Genomic DNA, 27,251 nt, shown 5'->3' with positions numbered 1-27,251 from the left:
TATCTGTTGACAAAAATATGAATAACCTGAACAAATATGAACAAAATGATATGTCTTAAGAGAAATAAATGCAATTTTAACCATTTTCTGCCTGTTATTAAATGTTTGGAGTATTTGCAGTTGTAATGTAAAGGCATAATATTGTTGAAATTGCACTTTTCTGAATAAATATCAGGTTGTTCATGTTTTTCACAATTTTAAGGAAACTTTTGTAAACATAATCACATTTCATAATGTAATTGAGTTTTTTTTCACTGTTATTATTTTCTTGAGCTCATATTGGGCTAAATGTGGCCCCTAAACTAAAATGACTTTGACACCCCTGGTTTAGAGCCTGAAGGTTTTATTTGACTGTTTTTAACCCATAAAGACCCAAACATCTACTGATCTAAACTGTTTAATACCTGTTGATCCATTAATCCTATCAATCCATGTCAATAATTGGTGTAAAATACAGTTCTTCGTCTTTTCATGGTCATCAGATATGACCCATTTGGACGTTCAGAGGCTTCGTAGTTACCATGGAAACACCGTCATCTTCTACAACATTGATTCACCAGTAAAACCCATGGTGTTGGATCAATGACAGTGGATGGACACACTGAGTTTAAACATATTAAATAAAAAGAACAAAAATAAATGTAAAATAATTGACAAAATACTAAATAATGTTGAGAAAAAAAATGACAAAATTAAGTAAAAACAGCCAAAATAATCAACAAAATCAACAAAAAAATCAACAAAATAAGAATCATGAAGAAATAAGCCATAAACTAAACAAAAATGAAGGAAAAATGATTTTAAAAAAATATATATATACATATATATATATATATATATATATATATATGTTCAGCTCATGATATATTTTGCTGAAAGTCACTTTCTCTTCAGTTTTCTGTTTTCATATAACCTTTGAAGCTTTTATGAACATCTACATGATCACTAAATTAAATATAGGAAAATTATTATTTTTTACTGAAAAAAAGCAAAATACAGTGAATATCATAATAAATGTTAAAAAGAATTAATAAAATAAGCACCAAAATGAACAAAACAGCCAAACGAATCAATACAGTCAGCTAAATGAACAATAAATCACAAAAATCGCAATATAAAAAAATCTATTATACAGTTCTTCATCTTTTCATGGTCATCAGATATGACCCATTTGGACGTTTAGAGGCTCTGTAGTTACCATGGAAACAGTCATCTTCTACAACATTGATTCACCAGTAAAACCCATGGAGTTGGATCAATGACAGTGGATACAGATGGGTGTTTTAATATTCAGTTAACGATAGATTTGCTGAAAAAGTTACTTTTTCTTCAGTTTTCTCTCTTCTCGATATAATAACCCTCAAATTTACTCTGAGCTTTTATGAACATCTACATGATCAGTGAATGAAATACAGAAAAAAAACATGATTTACACTGAAAAAAAAAAAGCAAAATACAGAAGATAATATTACAATAAATGGTGATAAATCGCTTAAGAAAGGTTAAAGGTTAAAAGTTCATTTGGGAACTGACACTAAAGTACCACTGGGTCTTTATGGGTTAAATCAGCCCCAGCCTTAAAATACGAACAGATGTTCGTAACGTCAGGTGACTTCAGGACACGTCCAATCTTCCGTGGAGGTCGGACATGTTGGACGGTGACCTGGACCTCGGAGCCCGTTGACACTTCCACAGACCATTTTGCTGCTTTTGGAATGGCCCTTTAACAGCTTTAACGCTCTCTTTTCTCTTTTTTCGGCTCGCTGCACTGATTTAATGAGATCTGACTGTTTCTGCCTAACGCTTCTCCACAACTCGTACCCTTCCTTCCTTCCTTCCTTCCTTCCTTCCTTCCTTCCTTCCTTCCTTCCTTCCTGCTTAGGCTGGTCTGTGGGAAATGACATCATGTCGACCGGAGAAGCTGCTGGGTTTTGGCGCCCGTGGTCATAAACACGTTCAAGTTTTGTGTCTAAGGAAGGCTACGTTCAGACTGCAGGCAAATGTGGCCCAAATCCGATTTTTTTTTGCCCATATGCGACCTGTATCCGATCTGTTAAAGACACTTTGAACGGCACAAATATGATTTTTTTTGCCCATATGCGACCTATATCTGATCTGTTAGACACTTTGAACAGCACAAATGCGATGTTTTCAAATCCGACCCAAGCCATTTTCATATGTGGCCCAAATCCGATTTTTTGCTCATATGCGGCTTGTATCCGATCTGTTAAAGACACTTTGAACAGCACAAATGCGATGTTTTCAAATCTGACCCAAGCCACTTTCATATGTGGCCCAGATCCGATGTTTTGCCCATATGCGACCTGTATCCAATCTGTTAAAGAAATTTTGAACAGCACAAATCCGATTTTTTTTTTTCCCCATATGCGACCTGTATCCGATCTGTTAAAGACACTTTGAACAACACTAATCCGATGTTTTCAAGTCGGACCCAGGCCACTTTCATTTGTGATCCTAAATCCGATACATATCCGATATTTTGCAATGCAACTTCAGTCTGAACGGCTAGGTCGCATTTATCTAACCTTTACATGCGACAAACGTCACAATTCTGCGTCCCAGGATGAGGAGCAACGGGAAAAACATACTTATTTCCGGGTCACGTTCAGTTCATACTCAAAACTGATAGAAGTCGCATTTAATGTGGAATATGAACGAACACACAAAATTCGTATTTCACCAAAAAATCCGACTTGTTCGTTAAGACCTGCTGTGTGAACGTAGCCTAAATCAGGTTTCTATTCTACTTACGAACACACACTGTTTTATGTTTAAGTGTGTATTTTAACGGATAGCGTTCTCAGCCGTCACCCAGCAGCTTCCGTTTCGGATGTTTTCAGAAAACACACGTTATCCATGAACGATGCTAACTCATGTCTTGTTGCTCTCGTGTCCCGTCTTTTGTGTGGATCCCGAACGTCTCGCAGGATTTAACTCATACACTGGAAACTCAGCAGGAGTTGTAGGATCAGGAGAAGTCTACAAGGACCCGCGAGACAAGTGGACGAAAAGGTGAGGCTAAAAAAATGAGATAAGACCTGAACAACCTGTGAGCGCTCAAGGACACGTTTATTCACCACAGTGACGTTCTGGGATTTATGATTTGACAATTTGACTTTATTCAGTGCGATTTGGTTCGATGTGATTCAGAATGATTCGACACTATACAAAGGATTTCCAAGTCCAAATCTGGGTTCTAAACATCACTATTCTTTTGTCCTCTCTCTTTCCCTGTGAAGGATGGATTTGACACTTGATTGTTTTCTATAAAGCAAACCAGTGATACAACTTCAAAAGAAGATGCAGTTCAGTCAAAACAGAGGATTGTTTTATTCCGAATAAACACTAAATCAGAAACAAAACATGTTTTTTTCATTACAGTTGTTTTTAATCTCATTCTCTACTTATACATTTATTTAGGCACTTTTTTTTGGCCTCTTACAAAAATTTTAAAAATCACATGGGCCATTCTTAAAGGTGTCGTATGTAGGATTGTGGCCAAAACTGGTACTGCAATCACATTCCAAATACTGTAGAGCACAGGTGTCTAACATGCGGCCCGGGGGCCAAATCCGGCCCGTGGGATGAGTTTGTGAAATGCAAAAATTACACTGAAGATATTATTTGTCAAGGATGTTAAAATCATTTTAGGTTAATTTAATCTAAAGTGGATCAGACGAGTAAAATACTATCATAGTAACTTATAAATAATGAAAACTGCAAATTTTTGTTGTTTTAGTTTTTAAAAAAAAAAAGCAAAATTACACAAAGTTGTTTTTATTGACAGACTAGCCTTTTATAAAAAATGAGAATAACCTGAACGAATATGAACAACCTGAAATGTCTTAAGAGTAGTATGTCTAATTTTACAAAATATTCTGCCTGTTATAAAATGTTTTGTGTATTTGTAGATCCACTGTGATCTGTAAGTTGTGATGTTTAAATGACAAACTAGGTACAATATTATTAAAATTGCACTTATTTTTTTAAATGATTTTCAGATTGCTCATATTTGTTCGTGTTATGTTCAAGTACAGTTCGCAGATGTAAAAATTTTCAATACAGAATTTGACTTTATTCACTCAAGAACACAGAGAAGACAGAGTTGAGTTGACATTGTTTATAAGTTCTTATACTCTTATTTATATTATTTCACTAGTCCGGCCCACCCCTGCTGTAGAGCGTGGTATCCTCTTTGCTACAAAAATTTAATGCATGGCGTCCAGCTGAGTGGATATTTTTGCAACTCCATGAAAAATGGGTTCATAAAAACTATTTCAATCACATTGTTTTTTTAAATGCCTCAAGGAATAAAAACACTCACCGATAAAAGAAAATCTTGATTAAGGCTCTTATAATTCATGCATGAAAGGGTTAAGGCCTGTTGAGCCGCATTATGTAATAAATTCCCATTATGTAATAAAAGTTCAAAATGTAATAAGAATGTCACGTCATCTTGTAATAAAGCCGCATTACATAATAAACTGAGGCGTTTTGTAATGAACTACATCAACGCATTATATAGTAAATTTTTTCACATTATGTTATAAGTTATTACAATTTGAGAAATTTATTACAAAATGCACTTGACACATTTTTATTTTAAAAAAAATGTAATAACATGGTTCATTATGTAATAACAATCCAAATTAATATAATTTCAGAGCAATTTAGAAGAAATTAGTCACAGGAGCTACAGGTAATGGAATCAGAACTTTAACCACACAGTTTAAAGATTAATTTAACACATTACATTTTCCTGAAAGTAAAAATGTGTCAAGTGCATTTTGTAATACATTTCTCAAATTGTAATAACTTACTACATAATGTGAAAAAAATTTACTATATAATGCGTTGAGGTAGTTTATTCCAAAATGTGTCAGTTTATTACATAATGCGGCTTTATTACAAGATGACGTGACATTCTTATTACATTTTGAACTTTTATTACATAATGGGAATTTATTACATACTGCGGCTCAACAAGGCCTGAAAAAACGGTGGTGCACACATGTTGCCCTGCCGCTCTAGAATCCTGTGAACGCCCCTGCTACATACTGCACCTTTAAGGGTTAACCCTACACTGTGAGCCCGGAGTTTGTATTCACTAAAATGCTTTAATTACAATGCACTTAAATGATTTAAGTTTTATGATGTTACTATCAAATATTCAGTATATTCTACTAATTTGTAGACATAGTTGAAAGTACGAAAAAGTTTAAGTTGAATGGAATTAAATCACTAAGTTTTAGTCATGACCATCATAAAACTTAAATCATTTAAGTGCATTGTAATTAAAGCATTTTAGTAAATACAAATTCCGCGCTTACAGTGCACCTTTTCATCTTCGCATTGCATTGTGGGTAGTGGGCATGTTGTTGAAAATGTGTTCTTTTTCTGTGCAGGGGTTCAGCGGGGTTGTGATGTTAGTGTTAATTTGGATTTAATGTGTGTATGTCAGTGTTTATTGGCCTTTTTGTTTGTTTTTGTAGTTTTGTACAGCTGCACCATGAGTCAGAGCCACAGGAAGAACTATGGATTTACTGTTCATCTTAGATTATTGTACAACAGAAACTTAATGTCTTGTCAAATTAAAAGCACTTCCTGTACTGGTAAATGACATTGAGCTAACTTCTATTCATGCTGCAATATATGAAGTTGAATAATTTCATAACTATTTTAATGAGGAGTAGGATTTTGAGTTTGATTATCTTTTTTTTTTTTTTTTTTCAAAATTATATTTATTGTCATTTTTGTTTGATACACACACTCACAAAATGACAATAAACAAAACAAAGAACATATCAACAGAACTAAACAAAAACAAAAAAAACAAAAAAACAAAAATTGGCCCAAAAAAAAGATGTTTTCTTTTCAAAATACAAATGCCCTTTTAACAATTGTCGAAGCTTCCAGTCCCATATAGGTAAGAAAACGTTCCCAAGTCTTTAGAAAGACGTCATCCTTATGGTGTAATCGACATGTGAGATAGTCAAGGGAAACAGAACTAAAAACTGTCTTATGCCGTTGTGTCCGGGTGGGAATCTGATCTGAGATCCAGTTTACAAGCAAACATTTTCTGGCACAAAAAGTCAGCATTCCATAGAGTTTTTTGTGATATTTGTTGGTAACAACAGGATCAGTTAACCCAAGCAAAAGAAACAGAGGATTACAGTTCAGTTTCACATAAAGACTTTGATTATCTTAAAAAAAGTTGTTTAATCAATGATAAATTAATCTGGCTATAGTTGAGTAAATTAGTCAGTGTAAGCTAAAATGCTGAGTTGAATGGTTGGATAGTGGGGTTGATTTTACAACAGATTTAAAGTACAAATAACTTGTCTTTTAGTGTTTTCTACTTAATAGTTTAAGTTCAATACTTTTAGCATTAAAGTTGAACCTACTTAAACCAATTGATTAGTCGATCATTACTCAAATCATTTAAGTGCAACCACTTGCCTCAAATGTTTGTTGTAAACTCTACTTTTCCGGGCTTACAGTGTAACTTTTCTTTCCTTGTGTTCGTGGCTTTTCCAGTCAGGAGCAGGAGAACTCGATCCCCAGCGGCGCTCCGGAGAGTCTGACCTTCAAGGAGCGCCAGCGTCTCTTCTCTCAGGGGAAGGAGGTTTCCAACAAGGTCAAGGCTTCACGTAAACTCATGGAGCTGGAGAACGAGCTCAACACCAAGTAGTAGACCGAGCCCATCGCCTCCTAGTGTCACCTTAACCGCCGCCGCCACCGGAACGTTAAGGTGCTCCTGGGAAAAGAAAAAAACAACAAACAACAACAGAAAACCCACGGGTGGAAAGAGCCGCCGCCACCGCCGCTCACTTCCCTTCCACTGGCCGTCTCTTCCTTTTTTTGTGTTGTTTGCCCATTTTATTTTTTTATTTTAATCATTTAAATAACTGGACCATTCACTTTTTTTGACGTAGCTATATCGTTGCAATAGGAGAGACATTTACGGCTTCAAACTCCCTCCCCTCGTTAAGGTCTGTCAAAGATATATAATGATAAAGCACTGTACAAACCTTTGAATTCTATCTAGTGAGAATTTGATTTCACGCGACTAAAGGGGATATATTTTTGTTTGTAAAACGGTTCTTGGGCGAGGGATGGAGAAAGGTTCATTCTCATTTTAAATTTTTTTTTTTTTTTTTTTTTTAATGGCTTCATCGAATACGAACAGTTTTATTGTGTTCTTTTATCGTTTTTTTTCTCGGCATCATGTCGTTTTTTTCTGACTTTTAATTCCTTCTCGCCAGCAGATACGCCCTCTGAGCTCCAGACCAACCTTTATTTTCTTGTTTTTTTTGTTTTTTTTTTTATTTTAATTAAATTCTCAGTGAGTGAAAACACTGTTATTTCATTCCGTAGCAAGAAAGCATGGGAATTCTTTTTATTTTTAATTTTTTTGTTTTTGTTTTGTGATGTTTTAGATAAATCTCCGGAGGATTCTCCAGAGGATGGTCTTACAGTCCAGACACGGATCTTTTAAGTGCACAACATTACTGTAAATATTCAGGTCCACAGCTGTCTCACTCTTTTACTACTGTCGAAAACCTGCCAGGCTACTAAAAAAAAACTGCAAAACTAATGTGATTTAACAGCATTCGGTGGCAGACGTTCTGCCAGAACTGGACTATCTACCGCCCTCTTTCATTCTTTCTTTCTCTCCGGAGTGGAATTTTTAATCGTTTTCTCACTCCGACCTGAGGTAACTTTAACTTTATTTTTTTATTTTTAATCCGAGTCATGTTTTTTTGTTTTGTTTTGTTTTGTTTTTTTTGCAGAGTTGTGTGAGATTAATTCGACCGACTTTTTACCCTAAATTCAATCCGGAAAAACTAAACTCCTTCAATGTGATTAATGTTGGTTTCCACGGTAAAAAAATAAAAAAATAAAAAGGAAAAAAAAATAAAATAAAAAGGAAACTTGTTTGCTTTACAGATATTTATTTCAAACCTTGTGGAAAAAAGCAAACTTGCACAAAAAGTTTTAATTTAAATATGTATCAGCAAACTGTTGTGAGATTACATTTGGGACCTCTCATACTGTGGTAACAATCTGTGATATAGTTCTGTTTTCTTTTTTCTTTTTTTTTTTTTGCATTAGAAACAGAAGAGTGTTCTGTTTTTACACCAGCTGTAGTCGGAGAGATCCAGGAGGTTTTTAAGGAACTGGAGTCGAGGTGACAGACAGAATTGTAAATGTAAAAAAAAAACTATATATACACACACGATTTACATAGTCACGTTCACCGCCACTGCTGCTCTGCTGATGTAGAAAACGAACGCACCTCCAAAACCCAGTGTCTCCCAGTCAATTTAAAACGCCAGAAAAAATAGTGACGTTTCAAATGTATTTCTCTTCTGCAGTTTGAGTGACTCCATCCTGTGTGTGGATTTCTTTTTTTTTTTTTTTTATTTCTCCAGGAGCCTCCACTAAAGCAGATTTTTTTTTCATGGTGACATAAGATGCTGTTATTTACTGACCTGTAAAAAACAAAAAAACAAAAAAAAAAAAAACACTACAGACCCGTCTCTCCCCCTCCCGCCCCACAGTTCCTTTTTAGGTTTTAAGATGAACTGATTCATTTAAATGGTTTCATGTTTAGCCTTTTGTAAATCATTAATAAATACAGATTTTTCAACAGTGCAGGCTGGAAGTGTGGTCTTTTGTCATCCATCCGTCCATCCATCCATCCATCCATCCCAGTTACACTTGAAACATTCTCTCATCCCAAATTTTCCTCCCAACTTGACATCCCAAATTTACGACGGCGTATTAGGGCCACAGAAGAAAAAAAAACACTGGTCACTACGAGAATGAAGTCATTATTTAATGAGAATAAAGTCATAATATAATGAGCAGTTGTACCTTATCGTTGATGTAGAACTGTGAACATTTAGTGAAGTTCTGCTTTCATTAGTCTGTCCTCCATCAGCACATTAGTCTGAGGACTATGAAGACAGTTTGCACACATTTGGGTTTGTTGTAAGAACTGAACTGATTTGTAGCATATTTCCTCTTTTGTGGAGGAGAACCTGCTGCAGTGTTCATCTGTAGGACTGTCAGTGGAAACACCAGAGAACTAAACAGAGGGTTTGTGTTTCTGAACAAACTGTGGGGATTCTTTCAGTCCAACAGAAGGGAAAGTTCCTGCTTCACTGGTTGCCTTCGCTGTAAAACCGGAAATTCTGTCAAATTTTCAAAATATTGCGAGTTTAATCTCATAAAAGTACGACTTTATTCTCGTTAAATAATGACTATTCTCATTAATTAACGACTATTCTCATTAATTAGCGACTTTAATCTCATTAAATAGACTTTTTTAAAACTATGACTTTATTCTCATTAAATAACGACTTTATTCTCGTGGTGACAAGCATTTTTTTTTTCGTATGTGGTCCTAATACGCCGTCGTACAAATTAATTTAACTGCAAATATTTTAAGAATTAGGTCAAGAGACAAACCCAGGGTTCCCGCGCGGTCTTAGAAGTCTTGAATTTACAAATCTGCATTTAAAGTCTTCAAAATGTATTAAATCTGATGTTAGGGCTTCAGCTCTGTTGCTCTAAACTTGTTGAATATATTGTGTTTAAATGTGTTTGTTAAATATCCGAGCTGCAAAGAAAGTAACGTTAGTCGACTCAGTTCCACCTGACTGTTATTTTATCTCATGACTTTTTAAAAAATCTCATAATTATGACTTTTTATCTCATAATTATGACTTTTAATCTTAGAATTTTGACTTTTTATTTTGTTATTTCGACATTTTGTCTCATAATTATGTCTTTTTACCCTGTAATTTCGACTTTTTATCTCATAATTATGAGCTTCCTACGTATGGAAGACCGTTTCCAGTACTGGGGAAAAAGTCCCTGTGGTAACTCAGAATTATGAGCTGAAAAAGTCTAAATTCTGCTCTGGCCTGGATGGGCTGGGAGCTTTAACACTGATGTGTTTTGGAGCTCAAGGTTCCAGGTTACTTTATTTGTACCGTAGGTAGACTGGTTTTGCAGTCTAGGTGACTGCTTTGATATTACAACAAGACATACTTTGCACATGGAAGACAGGTACTTGATCGAGTTTACAGAGTCACAGGTTCAACTTTCTGCGATCTCCCACCTCATTTTTTTTATGACTTGATCTTTATTGAATTTTTCTTTTATATATGAAAAGAAGAGTAAAGAAAGAGCAAAAGAATAATAAAACAGAAAAAAAAACAAAGAAAAAAAAAAAAAAAACAGAAAAAAAAAGGGTTTTAGGCCATACATGTTGGACATTTCCACGCCTTATGCCAGTTATCAGTGCCAGTATACTGAAGACGTGGACATTCCCCGACCAGATGAAACATAAATAATAATAATAATAATAATAATAACAACAATGCCAATAATACAAATACACACGGTTACAACAGTCATTACTTTATCACTAAGTCCAGTTTACATTCTTGAGCTGGAAACGTCATTGACCTGTGCAGGGCCCATTTGTCATTCTAATCATCTGTTTAACAGTCTATAAGATAATCTTTCAAATGCTGCCAAATGACCAAGACAAACATACCACTGGGAGAGAGTTGGAGCCGATGGAGCCTTCCACTCCCTTTCTAAGAGTTTTCTCCCCAGCATGATGGCAGTTGGACCCACTGTGCAGCAGAGGAGGGTAAAAACCTCCAAACAGAGGGATCCCCTGGCACATACAGCCTGTTGGTAAAGGGAACGTCCTGACCAGAAACTTTCTCCGCTACAGTGTGAACCGAACACCAGTATTCCTGGATTTTGGGACGTTCCCAGAGCATGTGCAGAGGAGTGCCACTGAACTGTGGCACTTCCAACAGGAATCATTCCCCACTTCATGAAGAAAGACGGATGGCTTTGTTTTCATGTCATCAGGTCGGTCTGTGGTATGAAACAGCTGGTTTTATTCCTACTCTGGGACGTCACTATTGTGGTGACTTTCTTTCATTTCATGTGTTTAATGAAATAACCCCTGCAGTGTGTGTACTTCTTGTGCATGGAGTGTTCTTTGACTTCTGTTCTCAGAATTATTATTTTTTATTTATTTACTTTTTTTTACTATTATTTATATATTATGCTTTGTATTTTTAAATCTATGCATTATTTTCTTAAACTTTTGTTCAAATGCTTTTCCCTTTTGACATCTTGTTTGTTTAAAATGTTGAACTGTAAACTCAAATGTTGTTTATAAAGTTGAAGAAAAAAAGAAAGTTAAAAAAACAGTCTAGTTCTAATTTTCACTTTGTATTTCGTTCATTATAGAAAAGAAAAACATTAAAATTCACGCGTTTTTAACCACAGGAAGACAGGAGTGGAGAGCTGCCGTAAATGGGCTCTGCCTGTCGCAAACACCGGACACTGCCGCACGTGTCTTGAACTGATCAGATTGTTTATTTCACGTGCAGCCAGGTGCAGTTTTAATTAGTTCGTTGATTAATAAGTTCTCTAATTATGTCGGAGGTCCATGGACGGTGTGTTTTCAGACGGAAAAGCTTCTGTTTTGGAGGTTGGACTCTTCTGTCTGTATTTGGTCACTTTCGTTACGACACGTGTTTTAAAGCAGAAAACCCGTCTGGGTGAAAATGCGCGTGAGTCTGTTTGTATTCTGTACAGATCAGCTGATGCGGGTTCCATCAGGTTTATTTACAGTGGTGCGTTCATGGGCCGTATGTGTCAGGATGGCCGAGCGGTCTAAGGCGCTGCGTTCAGGTCGCAGTCTCCCCTGGAGGCGTGGGTTCGAATCCCACTTCTGACAGCAGTGTTTTTGTCTTCAGTTTATTATTGAGCTGAATCCTCTGCAGTCTGGGTCCGCCTGTTAGGCACAGTGTGCACTGCCTGTTAAAAAACTTCATGTTATTTTTCACACTTTAAATAAATAAATAAAGTGCAGCTGGTGTCTGTTTGGACTTTTTCTGCCTCAGCACGAGGGATGGGAATGGAGAACCGGTTCTTTTTGAGAACCGGTTCCCAGTAGCTCGATTCCTTGGAATCGTTTGCCTGTTTAACGGTTCTGCCTTCGTTGTGCATGTGTGATGACGTCACACGTACGCTGCATTGTTTTGGTCAGAACGAAGACAACATGGAGTTGAGGCAGAACCGGTCTAAACAGACTAGACCAGGTCTAAACAGACAAGACCAGGTCTAAACAGACTAGACCAGGTCTAAACAGACTAGACCAGGTCTAAACAGACCAGACCAGGTCTAAACAGACTAGACCAGGTCCAAACAGACAAGACCAGGTCTAAACAGACTAGACCAGGTCTAAACAGACCAGACCAGGTCTAAACAGACCAGACCAGGTCTAAACAGACTAGACCAGGTCCAAACAGACAAGACCAGGTCTAAACAGACTAGACCAGGTCTAAACAGACCACACCAGGTCCAAACAGACCAGACCAGGTCCAAACAGACAAGACCAGGTCTAAACAGACCAGACCAGGTCTAAACAGACCACACCAGGTCCAAACAGACCAGACCAGGTCTAAACAGACTAGACCAGGTCCAAACAGACCACACCAGGTCCAAACAGACCACACCAGGTCCAAACAGACTAGACCAGGTCTAAACAGACTAGACCAGGTCTAAACAGACCACACCAGGTCCAAACAGACCAGACCAGGTCCAAACAGACAAGACCAGGTCTAAACAGACCACACCAGGTCCAAACAGACCAGACCAGGTCTAAACAGACTAGACCAGGTCCAAACAGACCACACCAGGTCCAAACAGACCAGACCAGGTCCAAACAGACAAGACCAGGTCTAAACAGACCACACCAGGTCTAAACAGACCACACCAGGTCCAAACAGACCAGACCAGGTCCAAACAGACCAGACCAGGTCTAAACAGACCACACCAGGTCCAAACAGACTAGACCAGGTCCAAACAGACTAGACCAGGTCCAAACAGACCAGACCAGGTCTAAACAGACCAGACCAGGTCCAAACAGACCACACCAGGTCCAAACAGACTAGACCAGGTCCAAACAGACTAGACCAGGTCCAAACAGACCACACCAGGTCCAAATAGACCAGACCAGGTCCAAACAGACCACACCAGGTCCAAACAGACCAGACCAGGTCTAAACAGACCAGACCAGGTCCAAACAGACCACACCAGGTCCAAACAGACCAGACCAGGTCTAAACAGACCAGACCAGGTCCAAACAGACCACACCAGGTCCAAACAGACTAGACCAGGTCCAAACAGACTAGACCAGGTCCAAACAGACCACACCAGGTCCAAATAGACCACACCAGGTCCAAACAGACCACACCAGGTCCAAACAGACCACACCAGGTCTAAACAGACCACACCAGGTCCAAACAGACCAGACCAGGTCCAAACAGACAAGACCAGGTCTAAACAGACCACACCAGGTCCAAACAGACCAGACCAGGTCCAAACAGACAAGACCAGGTCTAAACAGACCACACCAGGTCTAAACAGACCACACCAGGTCCAAACAGACCAGACCAGGTCCAAACAGACCAGACCAGGTCTAAACAGACCACACCAGGTCCAAACAGACTAGACCAGGTCCAAACAGACTAGACCAGGTCCAAACAGACCAGACCAGGTCTAAACAGACCAGACCAGGTCCAAACAGACCACACCAGGTCCAAATAGACCAGACCAGGTCCAAACAGACCACACCAGGTCCAAACAGACCAGACCAGGTCTAAACAGACCAGACCAGGTCCAAACAGACCACACCAGGTCCAAACAGACCAGACCAGGTCTAAACAGACCAGACCAGGTCCAAACAGACCACACCAGGTCCAAACAGACTAGACCAGGTCTAAACAGACCACACCAGGTCCAAACAGACTAGACCAGGTCCAAACAGACCACACCAGGTCCAAATAGACCACACCAGGTCCAAACAGACCACACCAGGTCCAAATAGACCACACCAGGTCCAAACAGACCACACCAGGTCCAAACAGACCACACCAGGTCCAAACAGACCACACCAGGTCCACTGGAACACTGTCAAAGCTTCCATGTCTTCTAAAGGTGGAATCCCTCCAGTCTGTTCAAACATTTGTCCACAGCATGTGACTCATTTACAGGAATGTCACATATTTGATTCTCTTCTTAGCGGTGCTTGTGAATGTAGCGGCAGAGTGAACACCAGGCCGGTTCTGGTTCTGGTGTGGGCAACAAACGTCGTAACTCCTCAAATACAAGTTTCTGAAGGTAAGAAGGGAAAGGAAATGAGGTGACCAACAATGGGAGACAAGCTGAGTCGAACCGGTTCCATATAGTACAAATGCAGCAATAGAGGAATTAGTAAAGAGTCTGTAGTTTCTGCCCCCCCCCCCCCCCCCCCCCCCCCCGAACCGGGCCCGTCGTCATCTGTTCTTATTATTAGTTCATATTGTATATGTTCTATTTTCTGTGCAGATGGAAATATAAATGACAGTTAATGCAAACACACCTGTTTGTACTCTTTTATTCCCTCACCCAATGAGAATCAATAAGGAATCGGATCGTTAAGCAATATCGATAATGGAATCGGAATCGTTAAATTCTTAACGGTTCCCATCCCTACTCAACTCCATGTTGTCTTCGTTCTGACCAAAACAATCCAGTGTACGTGTGACGTCATCGCACATGTACAACGAAGTCAGAATGTTTAAGCAGGCAAATGATTCCAAGGACTCGAGGTACTGGGAAACGGTTCTCAAAAAGAACCAGTTCTCGATTCCCATCCCTATTTATAGGTGTGCATTTTATGCACACTTGGTGACAGATGCTAGTATTTTTGAACATTTGACCTAGTGCCAAAAATAAAAATGCAAATTAACTGATGTTGGAGTTAATCAGTGACATATGCCAGGAGGAAAAGATCTAATATGTGATCCACTTTTTCTGTAGGATATTGAAAAATAATATTTTTGTGTTTTTTGCATCCAAAAAAATGGTTTGTTTACATAACAAACACAGCATTTAAAGGGTTAAAAATGTGGCAGTTATTGAGTATTTGGTATTTTTATTTACGGCTCAAGTTGATGAAATAGAAAAAAGTGTAAAAGAATTAAAAACAAACTGTATGAAATTTTTTGGACATTATTCCACAGGTGTGCCAAAAAGGCACACCTGGTGCTGAGTGAGGGCCTAGCTGGACAGGACACCGGAGGGTTCATTAAATTTACTAAAACTACATGAATTTTATTGTACGTCTTGTCCTACGTTTTTTTCATGACCTTCACTGAACTCATGTTTTGGCTCAGTTATTGGTTTTACATTCATTTATTTGTTTATTTATTTGTTTACTTCAGTGTGTTTCTTCTGTAATATCCAGTACTGACTGTTTTCTCAGTTTGGAACATTCTCCTGTTGTATGAACTCCATAAAACTGCACATTTTCCAAACAGACACAGGATTCAGCCTCCAGTAAATGGTGCAACAGCGCCCTCCAGTGGTTGGGTTCATTTGTACAAACTGAATAAATAAAACATCACGTGGCTCCTTCAGCTCAAGAAAATAAGATAAATTAGAGTTTCATTCACATTTACAGTTATTCCGTTGTGTTTTTAACTCATTAAAACCCTAAATTAACAAAATAAACTGATTAGACACTTCTGATGTGTATATAATAGACAAATTAATTAAAATAAAATAAATAAAATATGTGTTTGACTTGGCTTCTTCAGCTCAATGTAATGACATAAATGAACTGTCATCACTTTATATCAGTTTCATTTACATTTAGAATAAATCCATCAGATGTTTTTCGATCCTCCAAGTAAAACTCAATTAAACGACAAATTAAACTGATTAAAATTCTCCTCTGTATTTGGCTTTTTTCAGTAAAAATCAGGTGTTTTCCCTTTTTTAGTGATCATGTTGGCTAGATGTTCACTAAAGTTTCACAGGTTATTATATCAAAACAGAAAACTCGAGAAAAAGTGACTTTTTCATAATGAACTGAACATTTTCCTTCATTTTTGGTCCGTTTGCGCCTTATTTTTTTCATGTTTCTTATTATTTAGTTGATTTACTGTTATTTTTGTTCATTTTATTGATTAGTTTTGCTCTTTTTGTTCATTTTGATGCTTATTTTATTCTTTTCTATTCACATTATTATTTTGTACTGTTTTTTATTTATTTTTCTGTAAATTTTATTTAATGTATATAACCCCAGTGTGTCCATCCACCGTCACTGATCCAACTCCATAGGTTTTACTGTTGAATCAATGTTGTAGAAGATGACTGTGTTTCCATGGTAACTACAGAGCCTCTGAACGTCCACATGGGTCATATCTGATGACCATGAAAAGATGAAGAACTGTATTTTACACCAATTATTCACATGTATTGATAGAATTAGTGAATCAGCAGGTGTTAAACAGTTTAGATCAGTAGATGGTTTTAGTCTGTGGTGTCTGTTTAGGTTTTTGAGAAGTAAAAATAGTGTAAAAATGTATTAACATTACATATATTCTAAAATTTAAGACATATAGATATGCTAATGCTGCACTGAAAATACTGCAATACGACTTTAATGTCTGGATTCACAACTTTAAAGAACGACAACTGCTTTTGTAGCAACATACAAATGATATTTTCTCTTAATTTTACCTTTTCTAAGTGATTTATTAACATTTATTATAATATTTTCATCTGTATTTTCAATTTTTTCCCCTGAACAGTGTGTATTTCCCTATATTTAAGTCATTAATCATGTAGGCGTTCATGTTTATTGGATCAAAACTGAGAAAAATGAAGCAAAAATGACCGAATATAATGAACTGAACATCAAAACAAATGTCTCCACCCACTGTCATTGATCCAACTCTATAACAAACTGTATTTTACACCAATTATTCACATGTATTGATCAGATTAGTGAATCAACAGGTGTTAAACAGTTTAGATCAGTCGATGGTTTTAGTCTGTGGTGTCTGTTTAGGTCTGGATTCACAACTTTAAAGACCTACAACTGATTTTGTAGCAACTTCCAAATAATTTTTCTCTTAATTTTACCTTTTCTAAGTGATTTATTCACATTTATTATAATATTTTCATCAGTATTTTAAAGTTTTCCTATATTTAATTCACTGATCATGCAGGTGTTCATAAAAATGGGATGTTTATTATATTAAAACTGAGAAAAATTACACAAAAATTACCAAATAATAAAGACCTACAACTGCTTTTGTAGCAGCTTCTAAGGGATTTTTTCCTCTACATTTTGCGTTTTCTAAGTGATTTATTAACATTTCCTATAACATTTTCATCTGTATTTTACATTTTTTCCCTGAAAAGTGGGTATTTTTCTATATTTAATTCACTGATCATGCAGGTGTTCATAAAAATGTGGTATTTATTTTATTAAAACTGAGAAAAATGAAGCAAAAATGACCAAATAATAATGACAAGTGTCTCCCTTTACTGTCATTGATCCAACTCTATAACAAACTGTATTTTACACCAATTATTTCCATGTATTGATCAGATTAGTGAATCAACAGGTGTTAAACAGTTTAGATCAGTAGATGGTTTTAGTCTGTGGTGTCTGTTTAGGTTTTTGAGAAGTAAAAATAGTGTAAAAATGTATTAACATTACATATATTCTAAAATTTAAGACATATAGATATGCTAATGCTGCACTGAAAATACTGCAATACGACTTTAATGTCTGGATTCACAACTTTAAAGAACGACAACTGCTTTTGTAGCAACATACAAATGATATTTTCTCTTAATTTTACCTTTTCTAAGTGATTTATTAACATTTATTATAATATTTTCATCTGTATTTTCAATTTTTTCCCCTGAACAGTGTGTATTTCCCTATATTTAAGTCATTAATCATGTAGGTGTTCATGTTTATTGGATCAAAACTGAGAAAAATGAAGCAAAAATGATCGAATATAATGAACTGAACATCAAAACAAATGTCTCCACCCACTGTCATTGATCCAACTCTATGTCAAACTGTATTTTACACCAATTATTTCCATGTATTGATCAGATTAGTGAATCAACAGGTGTTCAACAGTTTAGATCAGTCGATGGTTTTAGTCTGTGGTGTCTGTTTAGGTCTGGATTCACAACTTTAAAGACCTACAACTGATTTTGTAGCAACTTCCAAATAATTTTTCTCTTAATTTTACCTTTTCTAAGTGATTTATTCACATTTATTATAATATTTTCATCAATAATTTACACTTTTTTCCCTGAAAAGTGTGTATTTTTCTATAGTTAATTCACTGATCATGTAGGTGTTCATAAAAATGTGATGTTTATTAAAGTAAAACTGAGACAAATGAAGCAAAAATGACCAAATATAATGAAATGAACATCAAAACAAGTGTGTCCACCCACTGTCATTGATCCAACTCAATGTCAAACTGTATTTTACATCATTTATTTCCATGTATTGATAGAATTAGTGGATCAGCAGGTGTTAAACAGTTTAGATCAGTAGATGGTTTTGGTCTGTGGTGTCTGTTTAGGTCTTTGAGGATTAAAAATAATGTAAAAAATATGTTAACATTACATATATTCTAACATTTCAAACATATAGATAAGCTAATGCTGCACTGAAAATACTGCAGTACAAACTAAACATCTGAATTCACAACCATAAAGACGTACAGCTGCTTTTGTAACAACTTCTAAGGGATTTTTTCCTCTTCATTTTACATTTTCTAAGTGATTTATTCACATTTATTATAATATTTTCATCAGTATTTTAAAGTTTTCCTATATTTAATTCACTGATCATGCAGGTGTTCATAAAAATGGGATGTTTATTATATTAAAACTGAGGAAAAATGAAGCAAAAATGACCAAATAATAATGACAAGTGTCTCCCTTTACTGTCATTGATCCAACTCTATAACAAACTGTATTTTACACCAATTATTTCCATGTATTGATCAGATTAGTGAATCAACAGGTGTTAAACAGTTTAGATCAGTCGATGGTTTTAGTCTGTGGTGTCTGTTTAGGTCTGGATTCACAACTTTAAAGACCTACAACTGATTTTGTAGCAACTTCCAAATAATTTTTCTCTTAATTTTACCTTTTCTAAGTGATTTATTCACATTTATTATAATATTTTCATCAGTATTTTAAAGTTTTCCTATATTTAATTCACTGATCATGCAGGTGTTCATAAAAATGGGATGTTTATTATATTAAAACTGAGAAAAATTACACAAATATTGCCAAATAATAAAGACCTACAACTGCTTTTGTAGCAACTTCTAAGTGATTTTTTCCTCTACATTTTGCGTTTTCTAAGTGATTTATTAACATTTCCTATAACATTTTCATCTGTATTTTACATTTTTTCCCTGAAAAGTGGGTATTGTTCTATATTTAATTCACTGATCATGCAGGTGTTCATAAAAATGTGGTATTTATTTTATTAAAACTGAGAAAAATGAAGCAAAAATGACCAAATAATAATGACAAGTGTCTCCCTTTACTGTCATTGATCCAACTCTATAACAAACTGTATTTTACACCAATTATTTCCATGTATTGATCAGATGAGTGGATCAGCAGGTATTCCAGGGTTCAGATCAGATGCTTCAGGTCTCTGCTGAACCGTCCGACTCTCTGCTTTGTCTGAACATTAACCCTTGAGCAGGTGGAGCAGACCTGGGTCCAGTTTGACCTGGTGCTGATGGTCTTTTTGCTGGCGTGTGTGTTTGTTAAAGAGCAGCTGACTGCAGGACGGACAGACGCACAGACAGATGGATGAGGGTTTCTCTGTTAATCATTAATCAGCTGTTGGGCCTGAGTCTTCTGTAAATATCCGTGCTTCATCAGCTCTGCTTCATCCCTCACACTCTGGTCGGACTTCCAGCTTTTCCTCCGTTCGTTTCCCGTTCGTGTGACCAATGATCGTCAGCGTGTGTTTCAAAGCAGGTTTCCTCTCCCTTCTGTTTCTGGTCTTGTTGTTTGTTTATCTTTATTTTTTCCATTATGCCGATGAAACGCAGCAGTGAGTCTTCGGCCGCGGACGGCGTCTTCCTCGTCCACGCTCTGACCAAGACTTTGTGCAACTCCCCAGAGGATGTGAACGGACGTGTCCATCAGGAGGACGAGTCAGGCATTAAATCAGGTATAAATCATGTCTTTAAAACTGTTCATCAGACCTGAAACTACAACTAAAAACTGATTCTAGTTCAGAGGCCACATTCAGATCAATATGAAATAATAACAGAATAACTTTACTCACAACTTCGACAAAAAATAATGTCAATTCTACATTTTTTCAGTGTTTTTTTTTTAGCTGAATCTGACATGTAACTAGAATTATGAGCAAAAAGTAAGTATGAACCCTTTCATGCACAGTGGTCACTCCAGTGGTCAGTTCTTCTCCAGCTGTTCTCTTGTATATTCATGGGTTTTGTTGTTTTAGTTCCATATCAGCCGACACAGTGAACACTAGTGCATGTTCCCGTACACTGACATTCAGACCATTACTGTAACTGTGCTGTTCTAGATAAACCTGATCTGCACTAACATGTTTGAGTGTAAAAAAAAAAAGGCAATTGTTACTGGACTGTAATTCTTTTGTTTTTGTTTTTTTAAACAAAATTTTTTTTTTTTTTTTTGCATATTATCTCCATGCAGGTATGTTAAAATGTGAGAAAACGTCAGATTAGCAGCATTAAAAGTGTTTTTATCTCATAGTTTTCCCAGTGTATATCAGTAAATACATGTTTCTTCGCTTCTAAAATGAAATCCATGGTGTCCAGCTGAGTGGATATTTTTGTAACTCCATGAAAAATAGGTTCATTAAAAAAAAAAAATCAAAGTTTTGTTGTTGTTTTTTTCCATGCCTAAAGATGAATAGTAAAAAAAAATAAGAAAAAAATCTTGATTAAGGTTCTCATAATTCATGCATGAAAGGGTTAAGAAGTAGTTTTATGTGTCTTTTTACCTTATTTTTGAATGTGCTGTGTGTAAATCTGTTAACAGAAAAATAGAATTTGAAAAAATGATGATTATTTAAATTTTTTTTGTATAATATGGCTGGTTTAGCCTAATTCCTCCAGGTTATATCACCTTTTTTTAGTATACCTGGGCTGCAAATGAATGGAAATTATGCATAAATTTAACATGTAAATAGAATTATAACCAAAAAGTAAGTATTAAGAAGTATTTTTTTTTGTCTTTTTACCTCATTTTTGAGTTTGCTGCCTGAAAATCTGTCATCAGAAAAGATTTTTAATGACAAAAAGGTTCATTAACATCATTTATTTTGTAGTGTGAAGCTTTTATTTTGTTTTGAATAAAAACAATAATAACGTCTTTTTTTTTTCACATAATATGGCTGGTTTAGCCTCATTCCTGCAGGTTTTATCATCTTTTTTCAGTATACCTGGGCTCCAAATTAAGGGAAATTATCCATAAATTTAACATGTAAATAGAATTACGACCAAAAAGTAAGTATTAAGAAGTAGTTTTATGTGTCCTTTTACCTCATTTTTGAGTTTGCTGTGTGAAAATCTGTTAACAGAGAAATAGAATAGAATAGAATAGAATAGAATAGAATAGAATAGAACACAATAGAAAAGAATAGACTAGAATAGCATAGAATAAAACACAGTAGAATAGAATAGAATAGAATAGAATAGAATAGAATAGAATAGAATAGAATAGAATAGAATAGAAGAGAAAAGACTAGAATAGCACAGAATAAAACACAGTAGAATAGAATAGAATAAAACACAGTAGAATAGAATAGAATAGAATAGAAAAGACTAGAATAGCATAGAATAAAACACAGTAGAATAGAATAGAATAGAATAGAATAGAATAGCATAGAATAAAACACAATAGAAAAGAATAGACTAGAATAGCATAGAATAAAACACAGTAGAATAGAATAGAATAGAATAGAATAGAATAGAATAAAACACAGTAGAATAGAATAAAACACAGTAGAATAGAATAGAATAGAATAGCATAGAATAAAACACAATAGAATAGAATAAAACACAGTAGAATAGAATAGAAAAGACTAGAATAGAATAGAATAGAATAGAATAGAATAGAATAGAATAGAATAGAATAGAATAAAATAGAAAAGACTAGAATAGCATAGAATAAAACACAGTAGAATAGAATAGAATAGAATGGAACCGCCTTTGTTGTTATTTCTACTCCAGTCAATGCAACAATATGAATAAAAACAGAAAATAGAAAATACATTTTAACAAAAACGTAAATAAGAATAAATCTAAAAGGTTAATAAAATAAAAATAGACATAATATGACTAGACACCATATGAACAGTGTGTGTGTGTGTGTGTGTGTGTGTTTGTGTGTGTGTGTGTGTGTGTGTGTGTGTGTGTAAAAACAGTGCATGTAAATGTTTCTTTTGCTCATAAATGTCACGTGCAGTTGTTTCAGAACCACAAACATAAGGTTGACGTGTTGAAAATCTTTCGGTGTTTTGCTCAGAGGCCGAGGACGGTAACGAGACGCCGTCGTCTGAGGAGGACCAGGACCTGGTGGACTACAACCTGAGCCTCAAAGCCACCACGACCACGTCCAGGAAGAGCATCAGTCAGATCATCAAAGACAAGAAGAAGCAGACGCAGCTCACCCTGCAGTGGTAACAGCAGACCGCAGCAGCTCCCATCATGCAACAGGGCACCCGTTAACCTGAAACACACACCACTGCTTCTGCCCCATCTGCATTTACAGGCCTTTAGCACCATTTATCAGACCATTAGTGAGCATTTTTTCACTGCAAATCAGGTATTTTCTTATATTTAATTCACTGTTCAGGTAGATGTTTGTAAAAGCTCAGAGTAAAAATAGAGAAAACTAAAGAAAAAGTGATTTTTTTTTTTTTTTTTTAGCAAAATCTATCATTAACTGAAGATAAAACAAGTGTCTCATTAATTAATGTCACAGCAGTGGATAATAACAATAAAATAACCAAATATAAACATATAAAAACACCTTTGATGGATTTGATGGAATTAATTTATCAGTATTTATTAGATTATTGTCTGTATTTTGCATTTTTCAGTTAAAATCAGGTATTTTCCTGTATTTAATTCACTGTTCATGTAGATGTTCATTAAAGCTCAGAGTAAAATCAAAGGTTATTATAGAAAAAAAATAGAGAAAATTGAAAAAAAAACAGGATTTTTTTTTTTTTTTTTAACAAAATCTATCATTAACTGAAGATAAAACAAGTGTCTCATGAATTAATGTCACAGCAGTGGAAAATAATAATAAAATAACTGAATATAAACATATAAAAACACATTCAGTGGAGAATCTAATACATTTTTATCCGTAGTTTTAACACTTTAACTGCTGTGGTTGAATTTTTACACAAGAATTAATAGTTTTATTTAGTTGAGTGAATGTTTCTTCTAATGGATTTATTCTATTATCTTCTGTATTTGGCATTTTTCAGTTCAAATCAGGTATTTTCCTATATTCAATTCACTGTTCATGTAGATATTCAGTAAAGTCAAAGGTTATTATAGAAAAAAATAGAGAAAATTGAAAAAAAGGGATTATTTATTTATTTATTTATTTATTTAGCAGAATCATCATTAACTGAAGATAAAACAAGTGTCTCATGAATTAATGTCACAGCAGTGGAAAATAATAATAAAATAAATCAATATAAACACATAAAAACACCTTTGATGGATTTGATGGAATTGATTTACCAGTATTTATTCTATTATCTTCTGTATTTGGCATTTTTCAGTTCAAATCAGGTATTTTCCTGTATTTAATTCACTGTTCATGTAGATGTTCATTAAAGCTCAGAGTAAAATCAAAGGTTATTATAGAAAAAAAAATAGAACATATAAAAACACATTCAGTGGAGAATCTAATACATTTTTTCCCTGTAGTTTTAACACTTTAACAGCTGTGGTTGAATTTTTACGCAAGAATTAGTAGTTTTATTTAGTTGAGTGAATGTTTCTTCTAATGGATTTATCAGTATTTATAATATTATTGTCTGTATTTTTCATTTTTCAGTTAAAATCATGTATTTTCTTATATTTAATTGACTGATTACGTAGATGTTCATTAAAACTCAGAGTAAATTCAAAGGTTATTATATGAAAAGAACAGAGAAAACAGAAGAAAAATGAACTTTTTCAGTCAAATCTCTCATTAACTGAATATTAACCCAGTGTGTCCATCCACTGTCGTTTATGAAAATGGGTTTTACTGGTGAATTAATGTCACAGCAGTGGACAATAATAAAATAACTTAATATAAATACATAAAACACCTTTGATGCAGAATCAAACATACTTTATCTGCAGTTTCAACACTTTAAAGTTGACTTGTGGCGACTTCCAACTGAATTTTTCTCTCTGTTTAACTTTTCCTAAATGATATATCACCATTTGTCATAACTTTATCCTCTGCATTTTTCAGATTTTTCAGTCATAATCAGGTCTTTTCCTGTCTTTTAATTCACTGATCATGTAGATGTTCATAATAAATCAGACTAATTCGGGTGTAAATCTCACATATTAATGAGATGAACGCAGAAATGTCGTTAAACTGTGAGTGAACTGGATTCATCTGTGCTGTTGTTGTTCCTGTCGTCTGTTTCTGTCTTTAAATCTTTCCCTCCTCTGGTTCATTTCCTGTTTCCGTTGTGCGTCATCAGGCTGGAGGAGAATTACATCGTGTGTGAAGGTGTGTGTTTGCCTCGATGCATCCTTTACGCTCATTATCTGGACTTCTGTCGCAAAGAGAAGCTGGAACCGGCCTGTGCTGCCACCTTCGGAAAGGTCCGTTTATGCATTCCTTTATGTCAGTGTTTTTCAACCTTAGGGTCGGGACCCCACATGGGGTCACCTGGAATTCAAATGGGGTCACCTGAAATTTCTAGTAATTGATAAAAACAAAATTAAAACTTAATAATAAAAATAGGGATGGGAATCGTTAAGAATTTAACGATTCCAATTCCATTATCGATATCACTTATCGATCCGATTCCTTATCGATTCTCATTGGGTGAGGGACTAACAGAGTACAAACAGGTGTGTTTGCATGAACTGTTTTTATATTTCCATCTGCACAGAAAATAGAACAAATACAATATGAACTAATAATAAGAACAGATGACGCCAGGCCCGGTTGGGGGGGGGGGGGGGGGGGGGGGGCAGTGAAAGTGAAACTACAGACTCTTTACTAATTACCTCCGCCAAGGAGGTTATGTTTTTGCCAGGGTTTGTTTGTTTGTTTGTTTGTTTGTTTGTTTGTTTGTTTGTTTGTTTGTCTGTCCGTTAGTGTGCAACATAACTCAAAAAGTTATGGACAGATTTGGATGAAATTTTCAGGGTTTGTTGGAAATGGGATAAGGAAGAAATGATTAAATTTTGGTGGTGATCGGGGGTGGGGGGGCCCATGGGGGGGGGGCACTGATCAGCCTAGGTCTGCGCTGTCCGAGTGCTTCTAATTCCTCTATTGCTGCATTTCTACTACGTGGAACCGGTTCGACTCAGCTCGTCTCCCGTTGTTGGTCACCTCATTTCCTTTCCCTTCTTATCTTCAGAAACTTGTATTTGAGGAGTTATGGGGTTTGTTGCCCACACTGGAACCAACCTGGTGTTCACTCTGCCGCTACATTCACAAGCAACACTAAGAAGAGAATCAAATACGTGACATTCCTGTAAATGAGTCACATGCTGTGGACAAATGTTTGAACAGACTGGAGGGATTCCACCTTTAGAAGACATGGAAGCTTTGACAGTGTTCCAGTGGACCTGGTGTGGTCTGTTTGGACCTGGTGTGGTCTGTTTGGACCTGGTGTGGTCTGTTTAGACCTGGTGTGGTCTGTGTGGACCTGGTGTGGACCTGGTGTGGTCTGTTTAGACCTGGTGTGGTCTGTGTGGACCTGGTGTGGACCTGGTGTGGTCTGTTTGGACCTGGTGTGGTCTGTGTGGACCTGGTGTGGACCTGGTGTGGTCTGTGTGGACCTGGTGTGGACCTGGTGTGGTCTGTTTGAACCTGGTGTGGTCTGTTTCGACCTGGTGTGGTCTGTTTGGACCTGGTGTGGTCTGTTTGGACCTGGTGTGGACCTGGTGTGGTCTGTTTGGACCTGGTGTGGTCTGTGTGGACCTGGTGTGGACCTGGTGTGGTCTGTTTGGACCTGGTGTGGTCTGTGTGGACCTGGTGTGGTCTGTTTAGACCTGGTGTGGTCTGTTTGGACCTGGTGTGGACCTGGTGTGGTCTGTTTGGACCTGGTGTGGTCTGTTTAGACCTGGTGTGGTCTGTTTGGACCTGGTGTGGACCTGGTGTGGTCTGTTTGGACCTGGTGTGGACCTGGTGTGGTCTGTTTGGACCTGGTGTGGTCTGTTTGGACCTGGTGTGGTCTGTTTAGACCTGGTGTGGTCTGTTTAGACCTGGTGTGGTCTGTTTGGACCTGGTGTGGTCTGTGTGGACCTGGTGTGGTCTGTTTAGACCTGGTGTGGTCTGTTTAGACCTGGTGTGGTCTGTTTGGACCTGGTGTGGACCTGGTGTGGTCTGTTTGGACCTGGTGTGGACCTGGTGTGGTCTGTTTGGACCTGGTGTGGTCTGTTTGGACCTGGTGTGGTCTGTTTAGACCTGGTGTGGTCTGTTTAGACCTGGTGTGGTCTGTTTAGACCTGGTGTGGACCTGGTGTGGTCTGTTTGGACCTGGTGTGGACCTGGTGTGGTCTGTTTGGACCTGGTGTGGTCTGTTTGGACCTGGTGTGGTCTGTTTAGACCTGGTGTGGTCTGTTTGGACCTGGTGTGGTCTGTTTAGACCATTTCTGCCTCAACACCATGTTGTCTATGTTCTGACCAAAACAATGCAGCGTGTGTGTGACGTCATCGCGCATGCGCAACGAAGGTGGAATCGATAAGCAGAATCGTTAAGCAGGCAGGCAAACGATTCCAAGGAATCGAGCGACTGGGAACCGGTTCTAAAAAAGAACCGGTTCTCGATTCCCATCCCTAAATAAAAATATATGGTGAGTTGAGAGAGACAATCACAATACAAAAAAGACATGACAAACTCTGCAGCTGAACCTGAAACACTGTGGTTCTGTTTCTTTCAAATGTTCATTGTGGTCGGTTTCAGATGCTGCAGCTCTTTCATAATTCATAGTTTGAGTTGTTATTTTTTCAGTATTAATTTGCAGCCTTTGGACTGACTGAACCAAATTCTCCCTTTGTGCAGTAATCTACACCTGGCTTTTC

The 27,251-nt window shown here is 36.5% G+C and overlaps 2 protein-coding genes and 1 non-coding gene across 3 annotated transcripts in view; all 3 read left to right on the top strand.

Moving 5' to 3' along the window:
* Positions 1-8,676, top strand: part of LOC115415169 (afadin-like) — a 34,119-nt gene extending 25,443 nt beyond the window's left edge. The window contains exons 6-7 of the mRNA XM_030128657.1: positions 2,949-3,033; positions 6,559-8,676. Coding sequence (XP_029984517.1) covers positions 2,949-3,033; positions 6,559-6,712 — 239 coding nt within the window. The 3' untranslated portion in view covers positions 6,713-8,676. The remainder of the gene's footprint in view (positions 1-2,948; positions 3,034-6,558) is intronic.
* Positions 8,677-11,720: 3,044 nt separating this feature from the next.
* Positions 11,721-11,803, top strand: trnal-cag (transfer RNA leucine (anticodon CAG)). The gene has a single exon. It is a non-coding gene; the product is annotated as a tRNA-Leu (tRNA).
* Positions 11,804-20,001: 8,198 nt separating this feature from the next.
* The window catches only part of rfx6 (regulatory factor X, 6), a 38,877-nt gene continuing 31,627 nt past the window's right edge, over positions 20,002-27,251 (top strand). Inside the window, exons 1-3 of the mRNA XM_030128857.1 lie at positions 20,002-20,140; positions 22,492-22,645; positions 24,692-24,815. Coding sequence (XP_029984717.1) covers positions 20,002-20,140; positions 22,492-22,645; positions 24,692-24,815 — 417 coding nt within the window. The remainder of the gene's footprint in view (positions 20,141-22,491; positions 22,646-24,691; positions 24,816-27,251) is intronic.

Source organism: Sphaeramia orbicularis, chromosome 24 (genome assembly GCF_902148855.1).
Source record: "Sphaeramia orbicularis chromosome 24, fSphaOr1.1, whole genome shotgun sequence".
Taxonomy (NCBI): Eukaryota; Metazoa; Chordata; class Actinopteri; order Kurtiformes; family Apogonidae; genus Sphaeramia; species Sphaeramia orbicularis.
This window is presented reverse-complemented; position numbering and strand designations above follow the sequence as displayed.